The sequence below is a fragment of the Pristiophorus japonicus genome, chromosome 14 (assembly GCF_044704955.1).
Source record: "Pristiophorus japonicus isolate sPriJap1 chromosome 14, sPriJap1.hap1, whole genome shotgun sequence".
NCBI lineage: Eukaryota > Metazoa > Chordata > Chondrichthyes > Pristiophoridae > Pristiophorus > Pristiophorus japonicus.
Genome location: NC_091990.1, coordinates 46153952 through 46174447, shown reverse-complemented (window position 1 = coordinate 46174447; position 20496 = coordinate 46153952). Strand labels below are relative to the sequence as shown.

General features: G+C 41.8%; 1 protein-coding gene across 1 annotated transcript in view; it reads left to right on the top strand.

The window, feature by feature from the left end:
- The first annotated feature begins 1835 nt into the window (after positions 1–1835).
- Positions 1836–20496, top strand: part of angpt2b (angiopoietin 2b) — a 176497-nt gene continuing 157836 nt past the window's right edge. The window contains exon 1 of the mRNA XM_070899204.1: positions 1836–2363. Coding sequence (XP_070755305.1) covers positions 2064–2363 — 300 coding nt within the window. The 5' untranslated portion in view covers positions 1836–2063. The remainder of the gene's footprint in view (positions 2364–20496) is intronic.

Below are 20496 nucleotides of genomic sequence, written 5' to 3'. Positions count from 1 at the left end.
CCCTCGACTTACTAGGATCAATGCCTTGGAAGATCAGCTCGCATAAAATTAAGTAGTGTCTCCGCAGAGACATGAGGCATAATTGAAACTGAGTTTTGACTGAAGAACATTGATCGTACTTCAACTTTGCAGCATATTTAATTAAGTGTCCTAGCCATCTATTTCCCCATGTGTACTCCCAGGGATCAGTAAAAGATTTGAAGTTAATCTTACACTAGTTCATTGCATCCTTTATTATTCTTGCGCAATTTTTTAACCAAGTCATTAGAATAATATGTCCTGCTATTTTATCAATGTTTTGTTTGATAGTAAAAGAAAGAAATACTTGTATTTACATAGCTCTTTTAACAACCTCAGGACATCCCAAAATGCTTTACAGCCAATAAAGTACTTTATAAGTATAGTTATTCTTGTAATGTAGGAAACATGGCAGCCAATTTGTGCTCAGCTCGGTCCCACTGATAGTACTGTGATAATGACCAGATCATCTGTTTTTAGTGATGTTGGTTGAAGGATAAATATTGGCCAGGAAACCAGGAAGAACCCTGCTGCTCTTTTTCAACTTGTGCCATGGCTCTACCTGAGAGGGAAGACGGGGTTTAAATTATCATTCCAAAAGATGGCACCTTCGACAGTGCAGTGCTCCCTTAGTACTGTAATGGTGTGCCAGCTTGGATTATGTACTCAATCTCTGGAGCAGGGCTAGAACTCACATCCTTCTGACGCTGAAGCGAGACTGCTACCAACTGAGCCATGAGTGACACTCGAATGCATTTGTCAGTTGTAGTATTGAGTCATGTAGACTTAGATGACCTTAAGTTTGATCTGTGGTCAGCGTTGAGGTAGCGCTCGCAGTTAGCAAATTGGTGAGGAGGAGTGAAAGTGGGCTCGGAAGGGAAAATGTCAGCCTGGGATCATGCACCTGATCACTGTGCAGTGACCTTGGCTGGAAAGTGTGCAGGTATGGATGTTGCAGGAGGACAGAATTGACCTCAGCTGTCACCCTTCCTATACTCCTGTCGACATTAGTTTATGCTTATCTGTGACGAATGCAAGTGGATGGGTGCCTGACTTAACGAAACAATGCTTCAGCAAGAGACTGGGGAGCTGGGGAGAAAATTGGAAGAAAATACAAAAAATTGTTTTGAAGCTGCAAATGGTGACTGACATCCCTTAAAGAAATGTCAGGCCAAGCCTTTTGCTCTCCTGCCACACTATTATTTGTGGCTGATTGGAAGAAAGCCTAACTGTCTTTTGTGAGTCTCTTAAGCATAAAAAGCCTGTTCAGGCTGATAGGGTTAAATGATTATCTTTTATTGCGTTCGAAAGCCTTTTTGTAGGAGAAATTGTAAAGCTGATACAAAATTCTGGTAATATATCTTATAGAGTATGTAACACATAGTGGTTTGCTGAAAATAAACTTTTCAAACTTCTGTTCCTCTAAAGGTGATGGACGTCTGCCCAGAATTTCACTGACAAGTTGATTTACTGCCTCTTGCTTGAAAACAATGTGAGCTGGACAATGATGTAAAATATCCCTCATTATCAGAATGGTGCATTAAGATAAACTGTCAGATCTGTGATGAAAGCTGCAGAAGGGAGCAGAACGTGTGTTAAGCATGCATTCTTGTGGTCAAATCAACTGGTGAGATAGAGCCAACTGACTCATAACCTTCTTACACCAAACATCTCCTTCCATGCACAGGCTTCAGTCCAACTCGAAGGGGGAAGGTCCTTACCATTAGGAGCAACTGAACATTTCCTGCATTTGTCAATGCAACGTGGGCTGTGAGACGTAGGAAGCAATACTGAGCCTTATCATTGTGTCACAGAAGGAAAACAAATTCCTGGCAACGTTACATAAAGCCAGTGAACTGTCAGAACAACCCATCAGGAGAAGCAGTAACTCTTTTTTCTGCCGAATCTATGACCAAGCAATTCAGTCGTCAAAGAACCAGAGGAAGAAAAGAAGTCGGTTAAAGTTTTGAAGCTTTGCCTTTTGTTTTGCTCCTGCACATACTCTGTTTTACAAAAAGCTGAAGCTGCAGTTGGAAACCATCAGAATGCTATCTAGCTACTTGTCATTTGTGAGTTGCGTTTGTACATTCCTGGCTATGTCAGGGTACAGCTCCTACCATAAAGACACAGACAGTTTGGATAAGCGTCACCATCGGATTCAGCATGGACCCTGCAGCTATACGTTCCTCCTTCCAGAGATCGAGAACTGCCAACCTTCCCCAGATTACCACATGTCCAACTCACTCCAGAGAGACGCTCCCCCACCAGTGGAACCCAACTGGTCCCTAAAACGTATGCAGCAACTCGAAGGCATCTTGGAGAACAACACACAGTGGCTGCAAAAGGTAAGGACCATTCTCGCTAACACCATTCTTGTGTCACAATGCAGTTCCTTGGACATGTCCCATTGCAGCCAGTCCCATATACTCGACCAGAACCACGTGCCAATGCAGCAACGATTAAATTTAGTCACTCTGCTGCTGTGAGTCATTTTCAAAACATTTCGAGTATCTGTGTAGGTGAATTGATTGTATATGGATGCAACAGAGCTAGAAATGAATATAGTAAAACAGTGCTGCAGGGATTGAAACAAAGCTTTCGACATAAACGTAAACCAGAAATAGTCCATTCAGACAGCAACATTGCATTGTTGAGGCTGTTACAAGACATTAAGACAAAGCTCTTGTCTGAACCACTTAAAAACTTTACAAAAAATCTTGTATTTATGAAGGCTGCTATATTAAACAAAGTTTGAAAGGTCACAACGATCCAATATGAAAAACTCTGCTAGTTCTGAAGTATATTCAGACAGACAAATTTAAAGCTCATTGATATTTTAAGATCTGAAAATTATTATGTAGGTATCAGTGGGTGGCTGGGAGTGATTGCCAGGTGGTAATTTAATCAAAGGGATTAGACAATGTCATGTTATATGTTATGTAAGTGATGCTGGGGGGTTTATATTGGTTACCTGGAAGCTTTAAGGTTTTCTCATTGTTTGAAAAAACTGGTATCTGTTTTTTGCTTTTCGTTTTATGTGATTTTTTAAATTCAGTTTCGGTGATAGTTTAGTGATTGTGGCTACGATCATTGCACATGTCTGTCAGTGCACTCGAGGTTCTTGATGTGGGATAGCATTAAAACAAGAGGATTGTTGATTAAAGCATTATTACTGCACATTTCTGAATTGGTTACCAGGAAACATCACGCGTCCTGTTATATATTAGCAGACCTCTTTGTTCCTTGGCTAATTCTCTATTCAGGGAATGTGTTTTCTTAAGTTAGAGGAAAGTAGTATGAGGGAAGGCGGCGGATGGAAGGGTGTTTTAAAATGTGCAGGTTAATTGTGTTTTAACATTTGCATTTCACTGATTCGCTTCCGGGAGCTGGAAGGAGGCTGATTTCTATTCAAACGTGTGGCAGCCTGCCAGACATTGGTCATTCAGATACATCTACGGAGCGGGACTATGCCTGCTGGAAACCTGACACAGCAGGTCTCCATGGGGCTGCTTATAACTTACACCTGGTGACTGAATGATGAGTTTCTCAGCGAGGAGCCATTCGTTGTGATTTGTTTCATCATATTTATGGGAGGTATGGGGAAGAGCACTTCAGATCAAAAGCCTGCCCCGCAAGGTACTGCTCCCTTTGAAGAGGTGACACTTGAAAGTAGCAGTTATTCTATAGTTATACAGACAGATTCACTGTGGGGCATTTCCTCTCATGAGTAATGTATCGATTTCGGGATCAAAAAGTCGCACAAGTGAAGTCCGAGAATGGCTCATTTGGATTAAAATCAAGTTCTGTTGGAAAATCCTCTCTCCCTTGTGCCTCGGCTGAATCTGTTATCTTTATAAAAGTGAGATAACATGCATTTTCTAAATATCACTTAAAGTGCGGCACTATTGCCTTTCAGTATAGAGTGGGCATGCACAACATACTCAGTTAGAATGAGTCTTCTTGAATGTGACGATGTGAATCCAGTGTGACAGTGTTGGATACAATACCTGCTTAGAACATTGCGTGCGACCAGTGTTAGCATTTAGCATTTAGTTTGCCACATTTACACTTAAAGAGCCTGATCAATGGGACTAAAAAGCAAAAACACTGTAATTTCTGGAAATGTGAAATAATATCAAAAAGATGATAGAAACTGCTGCAAAAAAGTGCTGGAAGCACACAACAGGACTGTCAGCATTTGTAAAGAGCAAAAACAGGTTAATGTTTTGGGTAGAGACCTTCACCTGAACTCTGACAAGCTCCGATGGAAGCTCTAACCTGAAATGTTAACCTGTTTTTCTCCCCATTACAGATGCTGGCTGACATGCTGTATGCTTCCAGCATTTTCTGCTTTTGTTTCTAATGAAGGAGGAATAGCAGCTGGCTGTAAGGTGGTTGTTACTTGCTGGCTGAGACTCTGAGGAGCAAGCAGCCGCAGCCAGGCACTAAATGATTGACAGGTTCAAGTATGAACATCGGGGTGCCGGGTGATTGACAGTCCCATGTGTGAGCGAGGAAATAGCTGCCGCCGACATGCCGTTTAGTAGAACAGGATTTTTGAAGGGATCGCACAAGCAGATGGAGCAGTTGTCCTAACTGGAATAAATGACACATTTGACAGGCAGCTTCAAATACTATGAAAATACAGTCAACCTCACATCAAATGAACAGCAACATATAGTGGATATTTAGTGTGATAAACTCGTGCGTATTACATGTGAGGTTAACTGTACCACATCCACCCAAAATTGGGCCATGAATTTTAGGAAAAAGTTTGGATATATTTTAATATCCATGCATAATAAACATGTCCCAGCTTTGAAGTTTTGTTTGAAGATTTGTGACATCTCTCCCACATGTCAGAAGTATAATCCAGAATGTATTGTGTTTGCAAGTATCTTCACATGAAATCCCATTAAAAACAATAGTCCTATATAAATACTGAGGTATTTATTCAGAATTTATGTCTGTCACAATCCAAATAAGAATATAAGAAAATAAGAAATATGAGCAGGTGTCGGCCACACAGGCCCTTGAGCCTGCTCCACCATTCAATAAGCTTATGGTTAATCTTCGACCTCAACTCCTTTTTCCTGCCCTATCCCCATATCCCTTGGTTCCCATAGTGTCCAAAAGTCTAGCAATCTCATTCTTGACTGAACATCCGCACCCTCTGGGGTAGAAAATTCCAAAAAATTCACAACCCTCTGAGTGAAAATATTTCTCCTCATTTCAGTCCTAAATGGCCAACCCCTTGTCCTGAGACTATGGGGGAGAAATTCACCATCGACACCGTTGGGGCGTTAACTTTGAAAAGTTTGAAACGTTAACACCGCTAACGATTTCAAACTTTAAAAAAATTTGTCGTTTGCACTCCACGAAGGAAGTGGAGCACTAAGTCAAGCACTCCACTTCCTTCTTGGAGCGCAGTCGGCAGCAGGCGGGGCAGTGAGTGGAGCAGCGTTGCACACTGGACCATGCAGCACTGCCGCGTTGAAAGGCTCCTTCCCTCCCTTTAAAGGGAAGAGCCATTGCTGCAGGCTCTGCAAAATAAAATGTACCTACCTGGACCACCACGGCAACCGCGATCCCGCGCGGTCAGCCCCGGCACTCAAACAGACTGTCGGGCTAATCGATCGCAGGTAGGAACCAGCGAAAAAAGCTGCAAGAAAAAAGATAAGTTCAATCGCCTTCATAACACATTGGACCTGAAATTGCGGTCGGAAGCTTCCCGTGGGCGAATGCCTCCGATCAGCAAGAAAAGTATGCACCTACTGGTGCCTCCATATCTTTGGACTTTTGCGGTCCTGAGCCTGCGGGCATTGCCTGCGTAAAGGCCCACGTATCCCGGGGGGCATATGGTTTGCAAGCGTCCCTGGAATTACGTGGGCCGGCCCAGCCAATCACAAAGGGAGAATCCCATTATGCTTATGAGAATTCCATTTATGTACAGAATACCCATAAGCATATTAGGAAATACATCAAAAACACACTTTCACACAACCTAAATAAAAGTAAATCACCACTTGTTTAAAATGAATAAAAATACAATTTAATTAAACATTTAAAACAAAAAGTAAATTTTTTGAAAAATAAATTTAAATCTTTTTAAATGGGCCAAAAATAACCTAAAATAATTTTAATGATTTTTGAATGTTTAAACGATTTAAAAAAAAATTAATATTTATTTTCACCCTTAGGCTGGTAAAAGAAGGCCCTACAATTGTTTTTACCAGGTGTAAGTTTTCGTGGGCATTCACTGGGCAGTAGTCGGGCTCTCCGCCAGTGAATGTCCATTTCCTACGCATGCAGATGATCTGTCGAGCTGTACCGCAGCATATGTGGAAATCTAGAACTTGCGAGGCACTTATGACCATGTACGCTATGGGCATGGGCCCTGTAAAATCTGGGCCTATATTCCAAAGCTGTGGAATTCCTTACTTCTCTCAGATTTCCATTCTTACCACACTTTACAGGCTTGTAAGCTTGTCATTATACATTTTAGTACTTGTCTTCTGTGTTACATTTTTGAAACTTGGTGATATCCTGCACAGTGGACCTTGCCCAATCACCTAGATCTCTCAAAAAAAAATGTAAAGAGGATTTTTTTGATGGTTGGGGCATGGGAAGCCTATTGAGCAAAATCCTCTTGACAAGTCCTTCAGATAGAGTTTTGATCAACAGGCTTAAGACCAGTTGAGCTCTCCACATTTCATCTTATCTGTTTGATATTTGGACTTCTCAGAAACTGATGTACACAGATAGGGGGAGAAGAGCACACAACAGAAGGACCTAATGTGGGATCCAGCAGGACATTATATCCTATCTATTTGTGTGATTTTTGTTAGGAAGCTAGGGCTGGTCCTGACCACAACTAGTGTGTCAAGTGCATATTGCTGCTAAAACCCACTACATCTTGTGTGAGTTCAAATATTCCAACATTTAAGTTAATAAATTCTGAGTTTCTTTAGTTGTTGCCGACGTTTAGTGAAGGAAGACACACAGTTAATGTGAAACTGATAATCTGGAACAATGTTTGAGGCTGTGGACTCAGTTTATCTCAGTCGCTTTGTAGTTTATGGCTGGATGACAGCAATGGTTCAAAGTTGATCTCTCTAGTATGCCGAGATCTAAAATTTCTGTTTGATCTGCTACTTTATTGAATATACAGCATGTCTCAAATAAGCTAGTTGGACAGCAACTACCATAATTGGTCCCAGGGTCAGCTGTGGCTCAGTGGGTAACACTGGTGGGTTGCCTCTGAGTCAGAAGGTTGTGGGTTCAAGTCCCACTCCAGGGATTGGAGAACATAATTCTAGGCTGACACTCCCAGTGCTGTACTGAGGGAATGCTGCACTGTCGGAGGTGCCATCCTTTGGTGAGACGTTAAACTGAGGCCCCGTCTGCCCTCTCAGGTGGATGTAAAAGGTGGTCAGCACTATTTCAAAGAAAAGCAGGGGAGCTATCCCTGGTGTCCTGGCCAACATTTATCCCATAATCAACATAACAAAATCAGATTATCTGGTCATTATCATATGACTCTCTGTGGAAGCTTGCTGTGCACAAGTTGGCTGCCATGTTTCCCACATTACAACAGTGACTATACTCCAAATGTACTTCATTGGCTGTAAAATGCTTTGAGATGTCTGGTGGTCATGAAAGGAGCTATATAAATGCGAGTCTTTCTTTTTTTTAATGGAGGTGTATCGGCCACCACAAGGACATATGTGAACCCCAAGGAAGCAGCTTGGACCTGTCCCCAGCTCCCACCCCGCTCCAGCCAAAGAATCTCAAGGCTTTCTAATTTTAAAAAAAATGAACGTATTGACCCTCATGCTGATGGGTCAGATTGGAACATTGGTGGAGTTGGGGGGACGGTGGGGATGACGGGAACCAGAGTTTTAGGCAGGTTCCAGTTATATATTGGAGCTAATGCTTGTGCCCACCACACCCATTCTAAAACAATGTCCTCCCACCAATCTCTCAAACTCCAGCAGGGTCAGAACTGGAGGACACCATCGGGCATGATCCTAGTGTAGCTGCCAGCATCATGGCCTGAGAAAATTTGGGACCTTTGTGGTCGGGGCCATGTCCCTACTCTATGACTTTCTTGTCTATTTCTTCGCTTCTGCCATTCCTTCCCTCTCCTGGATGGTTTAGTGCAAGATGTGGAGTTGACCATTTGAGCTTCTTCTTTGGCAGTTCCTTGGAGTCGAGGTTGACTTGAACCATTTGAGCACATCTGTTGGTGTGAACCTGCATCCTAAGATTCTGTGATGTAGGGCCTCTGTACATCAATGTGCTGAGTCTTTCACCTTTGATAACTACTCAATAATCCAATATTTTGAGAAGGTTATTAAAAAGGGTGAGATTTACGGAGCTGGAAGACTATTAAGAGTGCAGGAACTGTGTCATGAATCATAGAAGGTAACTGACAGCAATCGATGATATGATTCATAGATGAAACAGTCATTAAGGGAACTCTTTATCTGTAATGCAGATAATGCAGATAAGAACTAATACAATAAATAATCACTTACTCACACAGAGATAATGATCAGCAAATGTAACCTCAATAAGTTAAATTAGTTATTAGTCTCAAACCCTTAATTACTGCACCAACATGGAACATTTTACCTCTATCAACCCCAAGATATAAATTACAGGAGAACCTTGTTGTTACAAGCTACATTAATACAGCTATCTCATAACAATTATTTTTCTGTAAAAACCTGCCAGAGCAGCTGAAATCTCACAAGATGCACGCCAAGATATGAAATATTGCTTTACCTGCACTTGTCAGTTGGTAGCAGAGTTTAAAAGTTAACAGGACTGTACTGTATTCAGTCAGATAACTCAGTTTTTCAACATGAAATAGTTCTAAGTGATTTAAATGAGGCGTAGAATAGCAGTGATATTGTCTTTCTTGTTCCAAGAATTGCTGCTTGTGGGGGAGTGCCTATAAAATCATAGTTATAAAGTGCAGAACAGCTTATAGAGCTACATATTCAATCTTAAATAATGAGGAATCGAAGTTTTGACCCAGGGAATAACTGGAAGAAAATCCATCTGGCTCATAAAAACATGTTTTCTCCCTGCAGGAAACTCTATCCACTTTCCTGTAGAGTTCCCATAATTTTTTTGCCTTTCTTATCAAAACGGTCAATTTGAACTTGTGTGTGATTGCTCTTTTCATCACAGATATTGAGATTTATTGAAAAGTTATTATCAAAATGACCTATCCTGCAAATTATTCTTCAGCAGTCGTTTATGATCCAGATTTATTTTCTTATATTAGGAAGTCTTCATCTCTGTTTAACTTGCTTGCAATATTTATTATTTTATCTCCTCTTCTTTATGACATCCCCGTGCCATGTACCAATGTTCTGCTTCCAGCAATAGAATCATAGAATCATGCAGCAAAGAAGAAGGCTATCAGGCCCATCGTGCCTGTGCCGGCTCTTTGAAAGAGCAATCCAATTCGTCCCACTCACCTGCTCTTTCTCCATAGTCGTGCAAATTTTTCCTGTTCAAGTATTTATCCAATTCTCTTTTGAAAGTTACTATTAAATCTGTTTCCACCACTCTCTCAGACAGTGTATTCCAGATCATAACAACACACTGCATGAAGACATTTCTCCTCATCTCACCTCTGGTTCTTTGGCCAATTACCTTAAATCTGGTTGTCTGGTTACCCACTCCCCTGCCAGCGGAAACAGTTTCTCCATTTTACACTATCAAAACCCCTCCTCATTTAAATCTCCCCTTAATCTTCTCTGCTCTAAGGAGAACAATTCCAGCTTCTCTAGTCTTCTGAAGTCCCTCATCCCTGGCACCATCCAAGTAAATATCCTCTGCACCTTCTCCAATAGCTCTCTGCAATTAGCTGATAAGAGGTGCTGGAGAATAACATATCCTTTGACTAAGCTCTTGCCCCATGAGGAGGCGTCTACCTATTGCTCACTTATTTCCATCTGTGGCCTAGTTTTAGGGTCCTAGATAATCATGAGGACACCATTATAGGAAACGTGTTCATGATTCAGGATACCAGCAAACCATGAAAAAAGTCAGATAACAATTGCAGAAAATTTCACCTCTTTTTTTTTTAAACAATGTTTTGTTCCACTCACAGGATTTTTTAAAGGGTGTTGTACTGGAAACTTTTACAAATCACTTTACTAGGCAACAATGACCGATGAGGTGGAAAATCACTTGGAGGTGAAATTCTTCCTGTATTTGCCAAGAGTTCTTCTAGGTTTTTTTTCTTTGTATTTAACAAGCCGAGTACAGCAATGCAGCAGTTCATAGCGTTTAGATGTAATGATTTCTGAGAATTACAGATTGTTAATTACAGTAACAAACAGGCAAATTCCCATTTTCACTAAAAAGGAATTTCATCCCCTTTTAGCCGCTTTCAAGGAATTGATTTCTGACATTTCTTTTTGCCAGGTCCACATTATCCCCTATTTCTATCAATACCTCACATCTGTCACTGTTCCCTCACACACAGCACTGCAACCTCAAATCCACCATAGCAAATCACATCTACCACATCAACCCCACATCTGCCACTACTACCTCAGACGCAGCATTGTAACCTCAAACCCACCACTTCTACCTCACATCTACCACATCTAACTCACACACAGCACATCAACCTCAAATCCACCACTGTTTTCTCACACTTACCACTTCTGCCTCACACCTACCATAGCTGAAACCTTCACCTGGGCTGCATCACTTGCAGAATTGATTTTTCCAACTCTCGTCTCACTGGCCTCCTGAGCTGTATCTTACACAAATTCCAATTCACCCTGAACTCTGCTGCCAATGTTCTATTCCTGTACTGTCTCACATATATATCACTCAGCCTTGCGAATCTGTACTATCCTCCAATACATTGATTTCATAATCCTTCACATTGTCTACGACTCCCTCCATGGCCTCCTTCCACCTTCCCTCTGCAAGATCCTCCTACCTTACATCTCAGCTCTCTTTTTCTGAGTCTGGACCATTGTGTAGGTCATAGTGATATAAGAACAGGAGGAGGGCATTCACTCCTCAAACCTATTCTGCCATTCAGTTAGATCCTGACTGATCTGTACCTCATCTCCATTTACCTGCCGTTGATCCATATCCCTTGATAATTTTACCTAATAAAATTCTGTTGTTATCTGTCTTAAAATTTCAATTGACCCATAACCTGTTGGGGAAAAAATTCCAGATTTCCCCCCTCCCTCCACTGGGCTGTCAGTGGCAAAGCCGTCAGCCATCATTGCCCTGCACTCCAGCCATAAATTTTGCTTCATTTTTCTCACCTTCAAAATCCCCCTCAAAATCTTGCCTTTGAGCGCCTTCATTTTGCCCAATTTCCTACTCAGTGTTTCTTTTATGAAGCTTAATGTTAAATTAAGGTGACATTGCTCCAAAGCCAATCCCACATTTGTAAGTCTAGCTGCTGGGATAGTACACACTGCAGATTCAATAGCACATGCATTGCAATTTTTTTTGTGATACAAGTTTATTTTACTAAAAAATGTACTCCTTTGTATTTTATTTACAATGACAACAACTTGTATTTATATAGTGCCTTTAACGTAGTAAAACATCCCAAGGCGCTCCACAGCAGTATTATGGGACAAAAAATTTGACACCGAACCACATAAGGAGATAGCAAGACAGATGACCAAAAGCTTTGTCAAAGAAATAGGTTTTAATGAGTGTCTTAAAGGAGGAGAGAGAGGTAGAGAGGTGGAGAGGTTTAGGAAGAGCTTAGAGTCTAGGCAGCTGAAGGCATGTCCACCAATAGTTGAGTGATTATAATCAGGGATGCTCAAGAGGGCAGAATTAGAGGAGCACAGACATCTTGGGGAGATGACAGAGATAGGGAGGGGTGAGGCCATTGAGGGATTTGAAAATAAGGATGAGAATTTTGAAATTGAGGCGTTGCTTAACCGGGAGCCAACGTAGGTCAGCGAGCACAGGAATGATGGGTGAGCGGGACTTGGTGCGAGTTAGGGCACAGGCAGCAGGGTTTTCGATCACCTCTAGGTTATGTAGGGTAGAATGTGGGAGGCCAGCCAGGAGTGCATTGGAGTAGTCAAGTCTACAGAATAATAACCTGGCATTTTACTAGGATGATCAGGCTACTTTAACAATTTTGTTCTTTTTATTTAGAAAGAAAGAACTTGCATTTATATATCCCCTCAGGATGTCCCAAAGTGCTTCACAGTCGATGAATTACTTACTCTGATGTCTACTCACTGTTGTTACGTTGTTATAAAGGCAAACGCACCAGGTCTCACAAACAGCAATGAGATAAATGACCAGTTAATCTGCTTTGATGCATTGATTAAGAGTCACCAGGTCGAATAGTGCCACTGGATCTTTTATATCCATGTGAACAGGCAGACACGGCATTTGGTTAACATCTCAACCAAAAGATGGCACCTCTGACAATGCAGCACTCTATCGCTACAACACTGACGTGGATCCTAGATTATGTTCTGTGGGACCTGAATTAAAACAAGTACCAATAGGTCACTTGATTGTGGGAGGTTAGGGCTGAGTTGAATAATGTCCTTTTTCAAAGTGCATGCACATGCACTATCAATTTGTTTTTCTCCTCGCTCATCTGGAAACAGTCTAATTGTCGTACTCTCACTGCAGGCAGGTGGATATATGAACAATTGTCTTGTTTGTTTGGGATGTCGATCAGAAACTGCAAACAGATCATCACTCAACCAGGTATCTCCCTTCGAATTGTGGGGCAAAAATTGTCATCCGGTATTTCCTAACCTCAAACATTCCAGTATTGTGCAAGAATGCGAGCATTGTTTGGATTTGTTTTGGAACAATTATTTGTTGATTGGATTGGATTTTTTCCATCACCAGAAATGTTGCCTGACTTTCAAAAAACAGGAAAGGAAGAAAACACTTGAAATCTCTGTGCACACAGGCAACTCATTCCGGCCACTTGTACAGTCTGTGTGCACAACCACGGCATATTTCTCTGTCCTCGAGGCTTAAACAGACAGATTATGTCTCTGCGCCATCTGTTTGGATGGTATTTGCTCTTAAGTTTTTTATGGAGCTGGCAATTAATGGCATTTAATAGAAATAATTATATTCCAGAAGGGCTCAATACTGTATGGCAATGCACTTATATAGACTCCTGCACACAAATGTATATATGCAAAGCACGCACAAAGCCTCTCCACCACCTCCAAGACACAAGTCAAGAGTGTGATGGAATACACTCCACTTGTCTGGATGGGTGCAGCTGCAACTACTCTGAAGAAGCTCGACACTATCCAGGACAAAGCAGTCCACTTCATCTGCACCTCATCCACTAGCCTACACATTCATTCCCTCCACCATTGGGCATATCATGGCTACACTGTGCACCATCTACAGGATGCACAGCAGCAACTCACCAATGATTCTTCAGTGCTCTCTACCACCTAGAAAGACAATGGCAGCAGGTGCCATCATCCCTAAGTTCCCGTCCAAATCGTACACCATCCCGACATGGACATATATCGCTGTTCCTTCATTGTCGCTGGGTCAAAATCCTACCTAACAGTATTGTGGGAGCACCTTCACCACATGAATCACAGATTCAAGAAGAAGGCCCACCACCACCTTCTCCATGGCAACAAGGAATGGGCAATAAATGCTGCCCTTCCAGCAATGGCCACATCCTGAGAATTAATATAGAAAAAAAAGTGATAGCATTCACATAGAAACATAGAAAGTAGGTGCAGGAGTAGGCTTCGAGCCTGCACCATCATTCAAGATGATCATGGCTGATCATGCAACATCAGTGCCCCATTCCTGCTTTCTCTCTATACCCCTTGATCCCTTTAGCTGGCAGGGCCACATCTAACTCCCTTTTGAATATATCTAACTAACTGGCTTCAACAACTTTCTGTGGTAGAGAATTCCACAGGTTCACAATTCTCTGAGTGAAGAAGTTTCTCCTCATCTCGCTCCTAAATGGCTTACCCCTTATCCTTAGACTATGACCCCTGGTTCAGGACTTCCGCAACATCGGGAACATTCTTCCTGCATCTAACCCGTCCAATCCCGTCAGAATTTTATATGTTTCTATGAGATTCCCTCTCATTCTTCTAAATTCCAGTGAATTTAAGCCCAGTCGATCCAGTCTTTCTTCATATGTCAGTCCTGCCATCCCAGGAATCAGTCACATGCATATACAGACACAAACATTTAGATGCTCGTATGGTGGGACGTGCTTCAATACACGCAAGCGCACACAGAAATATTCTTGCTTTGAGATCGTAAAGACTTCAGTAACAAAAAATAGACGAGACTCACCCATACCTTTAATGGGAGATGTGATTCAATTTAACAGAGAACAGGATATGGAGATGCTTCTAATGTGACACAAGAGAACCATTAAAAAAACTTGAACAAAATATGAAGTCTGCGGTCAGGCAGCAGCATCCAGACACTGGTGTCACAGCTGTGATGCTTCAGTTGATGATTCACAGATGTCACTGTAACTATACGCAGGCCATGGTGAAACAAGATAAATTCAGCAATATTTAGACAGTGGTGTCCCCCCCCCCACCCCAAACGTTTACCGCCAGCTTCCTCTTCCTTTGGTCACAGCCCTTGTGTCAAAGCATATCTGGAATAGCCATGAGATTAGAGATGAGTTATACACTTGTTATAATATAGCTGTTCTGCTGATTGTTTTCACCTGTATTCCATTTAGCCCACATTTTGAAGCTGGCAGGGTTAAATAAAGATTGTCCGCATTTAATGCAAAGTCATCTCTTTAACAGTAGTCTGTTGCTGGTGGGTCGGGAAGGCCATTCTTGTGACATGGTGCCGTACACCGAGAGCTTGCATGTTACAATCACATGTTATTAATCTTTCAGCTAAATTGGCACATGACTAGCATGTAACCGTGTCAATGTGTTGGCCAGTTAACAGTACGAAAAACTGAAAAGGAACCGTCTTTAAAACTTAGATGATATACTTTAACAAATAGCTGGCAGCAAGTTCAAGGATGTAATTCCACATTAGGCATTGTTTTTGCTGTAATGTATTGTTCAAGGTCAGTCAGTTTAGGGTTGTGAGGAGGTGAAATGAAGAATCAAACTCTCGCATTCTGTTTCTGCCATTATGTTTTTCTCTCTGTCTCTCGCACTTTTTAATGATATAGTATTAGGATAAACTCATAAATGTTCTGGAGCAGCACTCAATAACATAGTATCAAATTTATGCTGTGCCATGACTTCTGGTTTGACATACTGCTTATGACTTCCTACTTCTAGTCCAAAACTAGGGGTCATAAATATAAGACCGCCACTAATGAATCCAATATGGAATTCAGGAGAAACCTCCATCCAGAGAGTGGTTAGAATGTGGAACTTACTGTCACATGGAGTTGTTGAGGCGAATAGCATAGATGCATTTAAAGAGAAGCTGGATAAATACATGTGGGAGAGCTATGCAGGTATGGTTATATGAAGTGGAGTGGGAGGGGATGCTGTGCAGGTACAGCAAGTGATCAGGAAGGTCAATGGAATCTTGGCCTTTATTGCAAAGGGGATGGAGTATAAAAGCAGGGAAGTCTTGCTACAGCTATACAGGGTATTGGTGAGGCCACACCTGGAATACTGCGTGCAGTTTTGGTTTCCATATTTCCGAAAGGATATACTTGCTTTGGAGGCAGTTCAGAGAAGGCTCATTCGGTTGCTTCCAGAGATGAGGGGGTTGACATGAGGAAAGGTTACGTAGGTTGGGCCTCTACTCATTGGAGTTCACAAGAATGAGAGGTGATCTTATTGAAACGTATAAGATTATGAGGGGGCTTGACAAGGTGGATGCAAAGAGGTTGCTTCCATTGATAGGGGAGACTAGAACTAGAGGGCATAATCTTAGAATAAGGGGCCGCCCACTTAAAACTGAGATGAGGAGAAATTTCTTCTCTGAGGGTTGTGGAGCTGTGGAAGCTGGGACATTGAATAAATTTAAGACAGAAATACACAGTTTCTTAAACGATAAGGGAATAAGGATTATGGAGAACGGGCAGGGAAGTGGACCTGAGTCCATGATCAGATCAGCCATGATCGTATTAAATGGTGGAGCAGGCTCGAGGGGCCGTATGGCCTACTCCTGCTCCTATTTCTTATATTCTTATTGTTCTTATAATTACAGGGATAAACCAGTTGGATCGAATGGACTGTTTCTGTGCTATGAATTCAATGTAATTCTCTGTAATATATGCATGAGAGCCAGACAGTACCCCATTGTGCAGCAGAGTTAATTGCTTTACCAAAGCAGCTACCTTGGATATTGGCTCCAAGAACACAGTACTCTGTGGGGAAACAAAGTATCTTTTCATATCTCCCCAAAACATCTCAATGTGCTCCAGATAAAGAGTTACTTTGAAGTGCAGTAACTGTAAGTATGTGGGCAAATACAGTGTCCATTCTGCACGCAAATAGCAAAGAATTGAGTGGCCTGTTTCTGGTGATGTTTGTTGAGGGAGATGTTGGCCAGGTAATTCAGAATACACCCTCCTCTGTTTCAGATGGTGCCATGAGATCCTTCGTGCCTGCCTGAACTATAGAATGAAGGCCTTGGGTTTACATTTCACGCGAAGGATGGCACCTCTGACAATGTAGCATTTCCTCACTCCTGCAAGCAAGTGTCAACCTAGCTAATATGCTGAAGTCCCAGAGTGAAGCTTGAACTAACATCTTTCTGACTCAGAATGTTGCCAGTGCAAGCACGGGTTCAAGGGTTGTGGAGCAGTGAATTAGTAATCAGTAAATGAGTCAGCAAAGGCTGTTGTAAATATTGGGCCTGAAATTCGGGTCGAAGGCTTCCTTTGGACGAATGCCTCCGACCTGAGAATTTTTTACGAAAGTACCTGGTGGTCTCAGAGGCGCCTGTGATTGCGGTGGGAGACCTTCTCTTCCTGCACATCGGAGAGCATCCCCATCCTCGAGGTTCGCACGAAGAAGGTGGAGTCATGTGTGACTGGACAACCAATCACAGTACAGTATTCTCATTGATAGTGATGGGAACTCCGTATCTCCGAGTTCTTATTGCTATCAATGAGAAAATAACACATTAAACACAATATAAAAAAAAACACACATAATTATAATTATTTGAAATGAAGTTAATGTTTTAGAAAAAAAATATATTTTTTGGATTTTTTTTAAAGTGTTTTAATAGGGTTTAAAATAAACTTACCTGAGTGGACAGGGTTATTAACATACAAATGTGTATTCAAATTTTATTTTTATATGTTTTAAAACTCTGACACTGGTAAAAGGAGGCTATGCGCCTGCTTTTACCAGGTGCAAGAGTTTTAAGGACATTCGCTGGGCATGAGTTGGGCAAATATCCCAATCGCGCCCGCGCGAATGTCCTGGCTGCGGGGATACGGAGGATCTGTCAAGCCAAAACTTGACAGATGGAAAAGACAGTTCTTGGCGCATGCGCATTGCGCGCCGCAAACCGACTTTTGCGGAGCCTTGCCGGGTCGGTACATATTCCATACGGACCCGGCAAGGCCGGAATTTTAGCCTCAAAGTGTTCTGAATGATTGAATGCACCAGAGGGGTAAGTAAATTGGCTTGCACTGTCCTCTTACTATACTTGTAAGTCTGGACAGCTATTGGCACCTGGACTGAGCAATCTATGGTTCCATTTGGTTTTGTTACCTCAGCTGGATAGTCTGTTATTAGCGTGTGTCACCACATCAACAACAAATGGTAACTATATGCTCTTGGATGTAGTTGCCTTCAAGTTTGATGTGGAGAGAGAATTGTCATCGACTTTTAATGCCCATAGCTGTAAGTGCAAGAGAAGTAAAATCATAAAGTTGTAACTGAGCGGGGACAAAAGCACAACCAACGAGGCAAAGACTGCTTGAATTGAACCAAGGTACAGACAGACAAAGAGATCAAAATAAGAAATTAGAATAGACAGACAGACAGATCAAGATGTAGACTGGCAAACTAAGATAGAAAAGATAGGCAGAGATAATCTAACTGTATTCAGTCCACAGACGGCTTCTGACCCACTTTGTGCTTATCAAAGTCCTTTCCTCCACTTCATTATTTGGTTTCAGTGACAAGCAGGACACAAAGGTTAATACAAATGAAGTTTATTAAACCAAGAAAATTGGGTATTTCATTGAATACAGAGCAGAGAACAGTATTGTCCTGTCAGCAATTCAAATAAACTGTGCTGCACATCATCTGGGCAATGCATACCTCAGGACTCCATCAACGGGGCTCATTTTGGTAATTGTGATTTAATGAATTACACACAGAACTATCCATTCCTGCAATTTTCACCCCGGTGCAGTCCATGATCATAATCTGGCTAATACGGCTCAGCCTCATACTAGCTTATGCTCTCTATCCTGGCTGAAGGTAGAGGGAATTATTCTGGTGAGGGAAAAGGGATCATTTCTAAAATCAGTCAGGCAGCTTAGCAAAGGACAGCTTTTTGCCAGAGGCCCTTTGCTTTCAGTGGATTTCCCAGTGCTAACCGTTGGCTGAAAACCTTCCCTTCTCTGCCTTTACACCATCTGCCAATGACGCCATTGGTCACAATTGGCAGATCATGATACAAAGTACAGCTGCTACACCTGAGGTTCCTTATTCGAGCAACTTAACTCTTAAAACACTTTGATATTTCAAAATCGTACAGTTGCACTTTTGTTAGCATTCCCAAACACATCTTCTATCTTTAAATAAACCAACATAATACTGATGGCAGCACTGCAGCAGAAATGAGGTTGTGCTTCATTGTATTGGCAGCTGAATATTGCTGGATTTTCATGTATTTTATCAAATCACATGTACCAAATAAATAAAGAATCACCTCAAGAGATGGTTATCCACAGCTCCTCCTTATGCAGTAGTGCCTGCAGTGAGAAATGGAAAGAGCCACCTTTTTTATTTCCTAGCTGTATGTAAACTTGGCCTTTACAGTGCTGGTCTGCACAGACCTCCCCCGAAAACCGCAGCATCAAAAAATGTGTTTAGTCAGAAAATGTAAGTTTCAATTGCATATTTTAAACATCTGCGCACCAACAGTTATTTCTCTATTGCTGCCCATGCTGAGAAATCATCTGCAGAGTGTATATGGGCTGAGTTCCACATTCCACTGAAAACCTCTTTGGTTGAAGGAGTTCTGCAATGTAAGGGGGAACAAGGTGAATAGCTGGAGATAGAGAACGGCATTTCGAGGAGTTCTGGAACTTGAAGAAGGCACTGTAAATGCAAAATTAAATATCTACAAATGCTTTTCGGAATTGTTTAAATTTAAAATCCGTGTTTTCTGAGGGAAGCATCTGCACTTTTAAGAATTGGATATCAACCTACACAGCAACTACACTTCAAAGTTACTGATTCTAGGAGATAAACTTTGAGACTTTGCTCAGAAATGTGATGAGGCACCAAATAAATACTTAGATTGTTTCACGGGTTTTCTCCCTGCCTTGTCTCAATCTAGCCCAGAAATTTAAAAAAAGACAAAGGAACTCGCATTTATACAGTGCCATTCACATCGACAGATTGTCCCAAAGTGCCTCATAGCCAATTCATTATTTTTGAAGTGTGGTCACTGTTGTAATCTTGGCAGACACAGGATCTGAGTTACACACAGCAAGTCCCCAAAAAGAACATGAGCACAGAATTTGCTGGAGGGGGGCATCTTGCGGCGGCCACGTTTGTTAGATTTTTTCCCTCGCAGTTCAACTCGAAAAAAAATTTGCCCCGCAAATTGCTGGAAGTGCGAGCTGATAACGTTTCGATAAGCTCACCGGGGCATCGGGGAGATAGAAAGGAAAAGCAAGAGAAAAGTTGTAAAATTAAAAAGTTTAAAAACCTCTTGCAACAATTTAGTACCTGCAGGTTTGAAACTCCATCATTTTAATTGTCCCTTTTTGGGCTGGAAAGGTTCAGTGGCATTGCAGGAGCTTAAATCTTGTCTTTGAAAGGTTCCTTACACCATTAAGTACCAGCACTAACTTACTGTGGTGAGTTTAATTCATATTTACAGAGCAAATGCAGCAATTTCTTAAAACGGGGAGGTCGACACCGAGCTCCTGTTCACGTGAGGTTAACTGCGGAGCGGCACAAAGCAGCCAATAAATTGTGGCGATTCGCAGCTCATGGCATGTCTCTTCCTCACCATAAATTCCTGGGCGATTTACACACTACTAACGGTGTGTGAACTAAACTCACCATTCTTTTCCCAGAAAATTCTGGGCTCATGCTCTTTTTGGGAACATGCTGTGTGTAACTCAGTTCCTGTGTTTGCCAACATTACAACAGTGACCACACTTCAAAAATAATGAATTGGCTATGAGTCACTTTGGGGCAACCTGTCAATGTGAAAGGCACTGTATAAACGCAAGTTCTTCCTTTGTCTTTTTTTAAATTTCTGGACTGGATTTCCGATCTTCTGCTG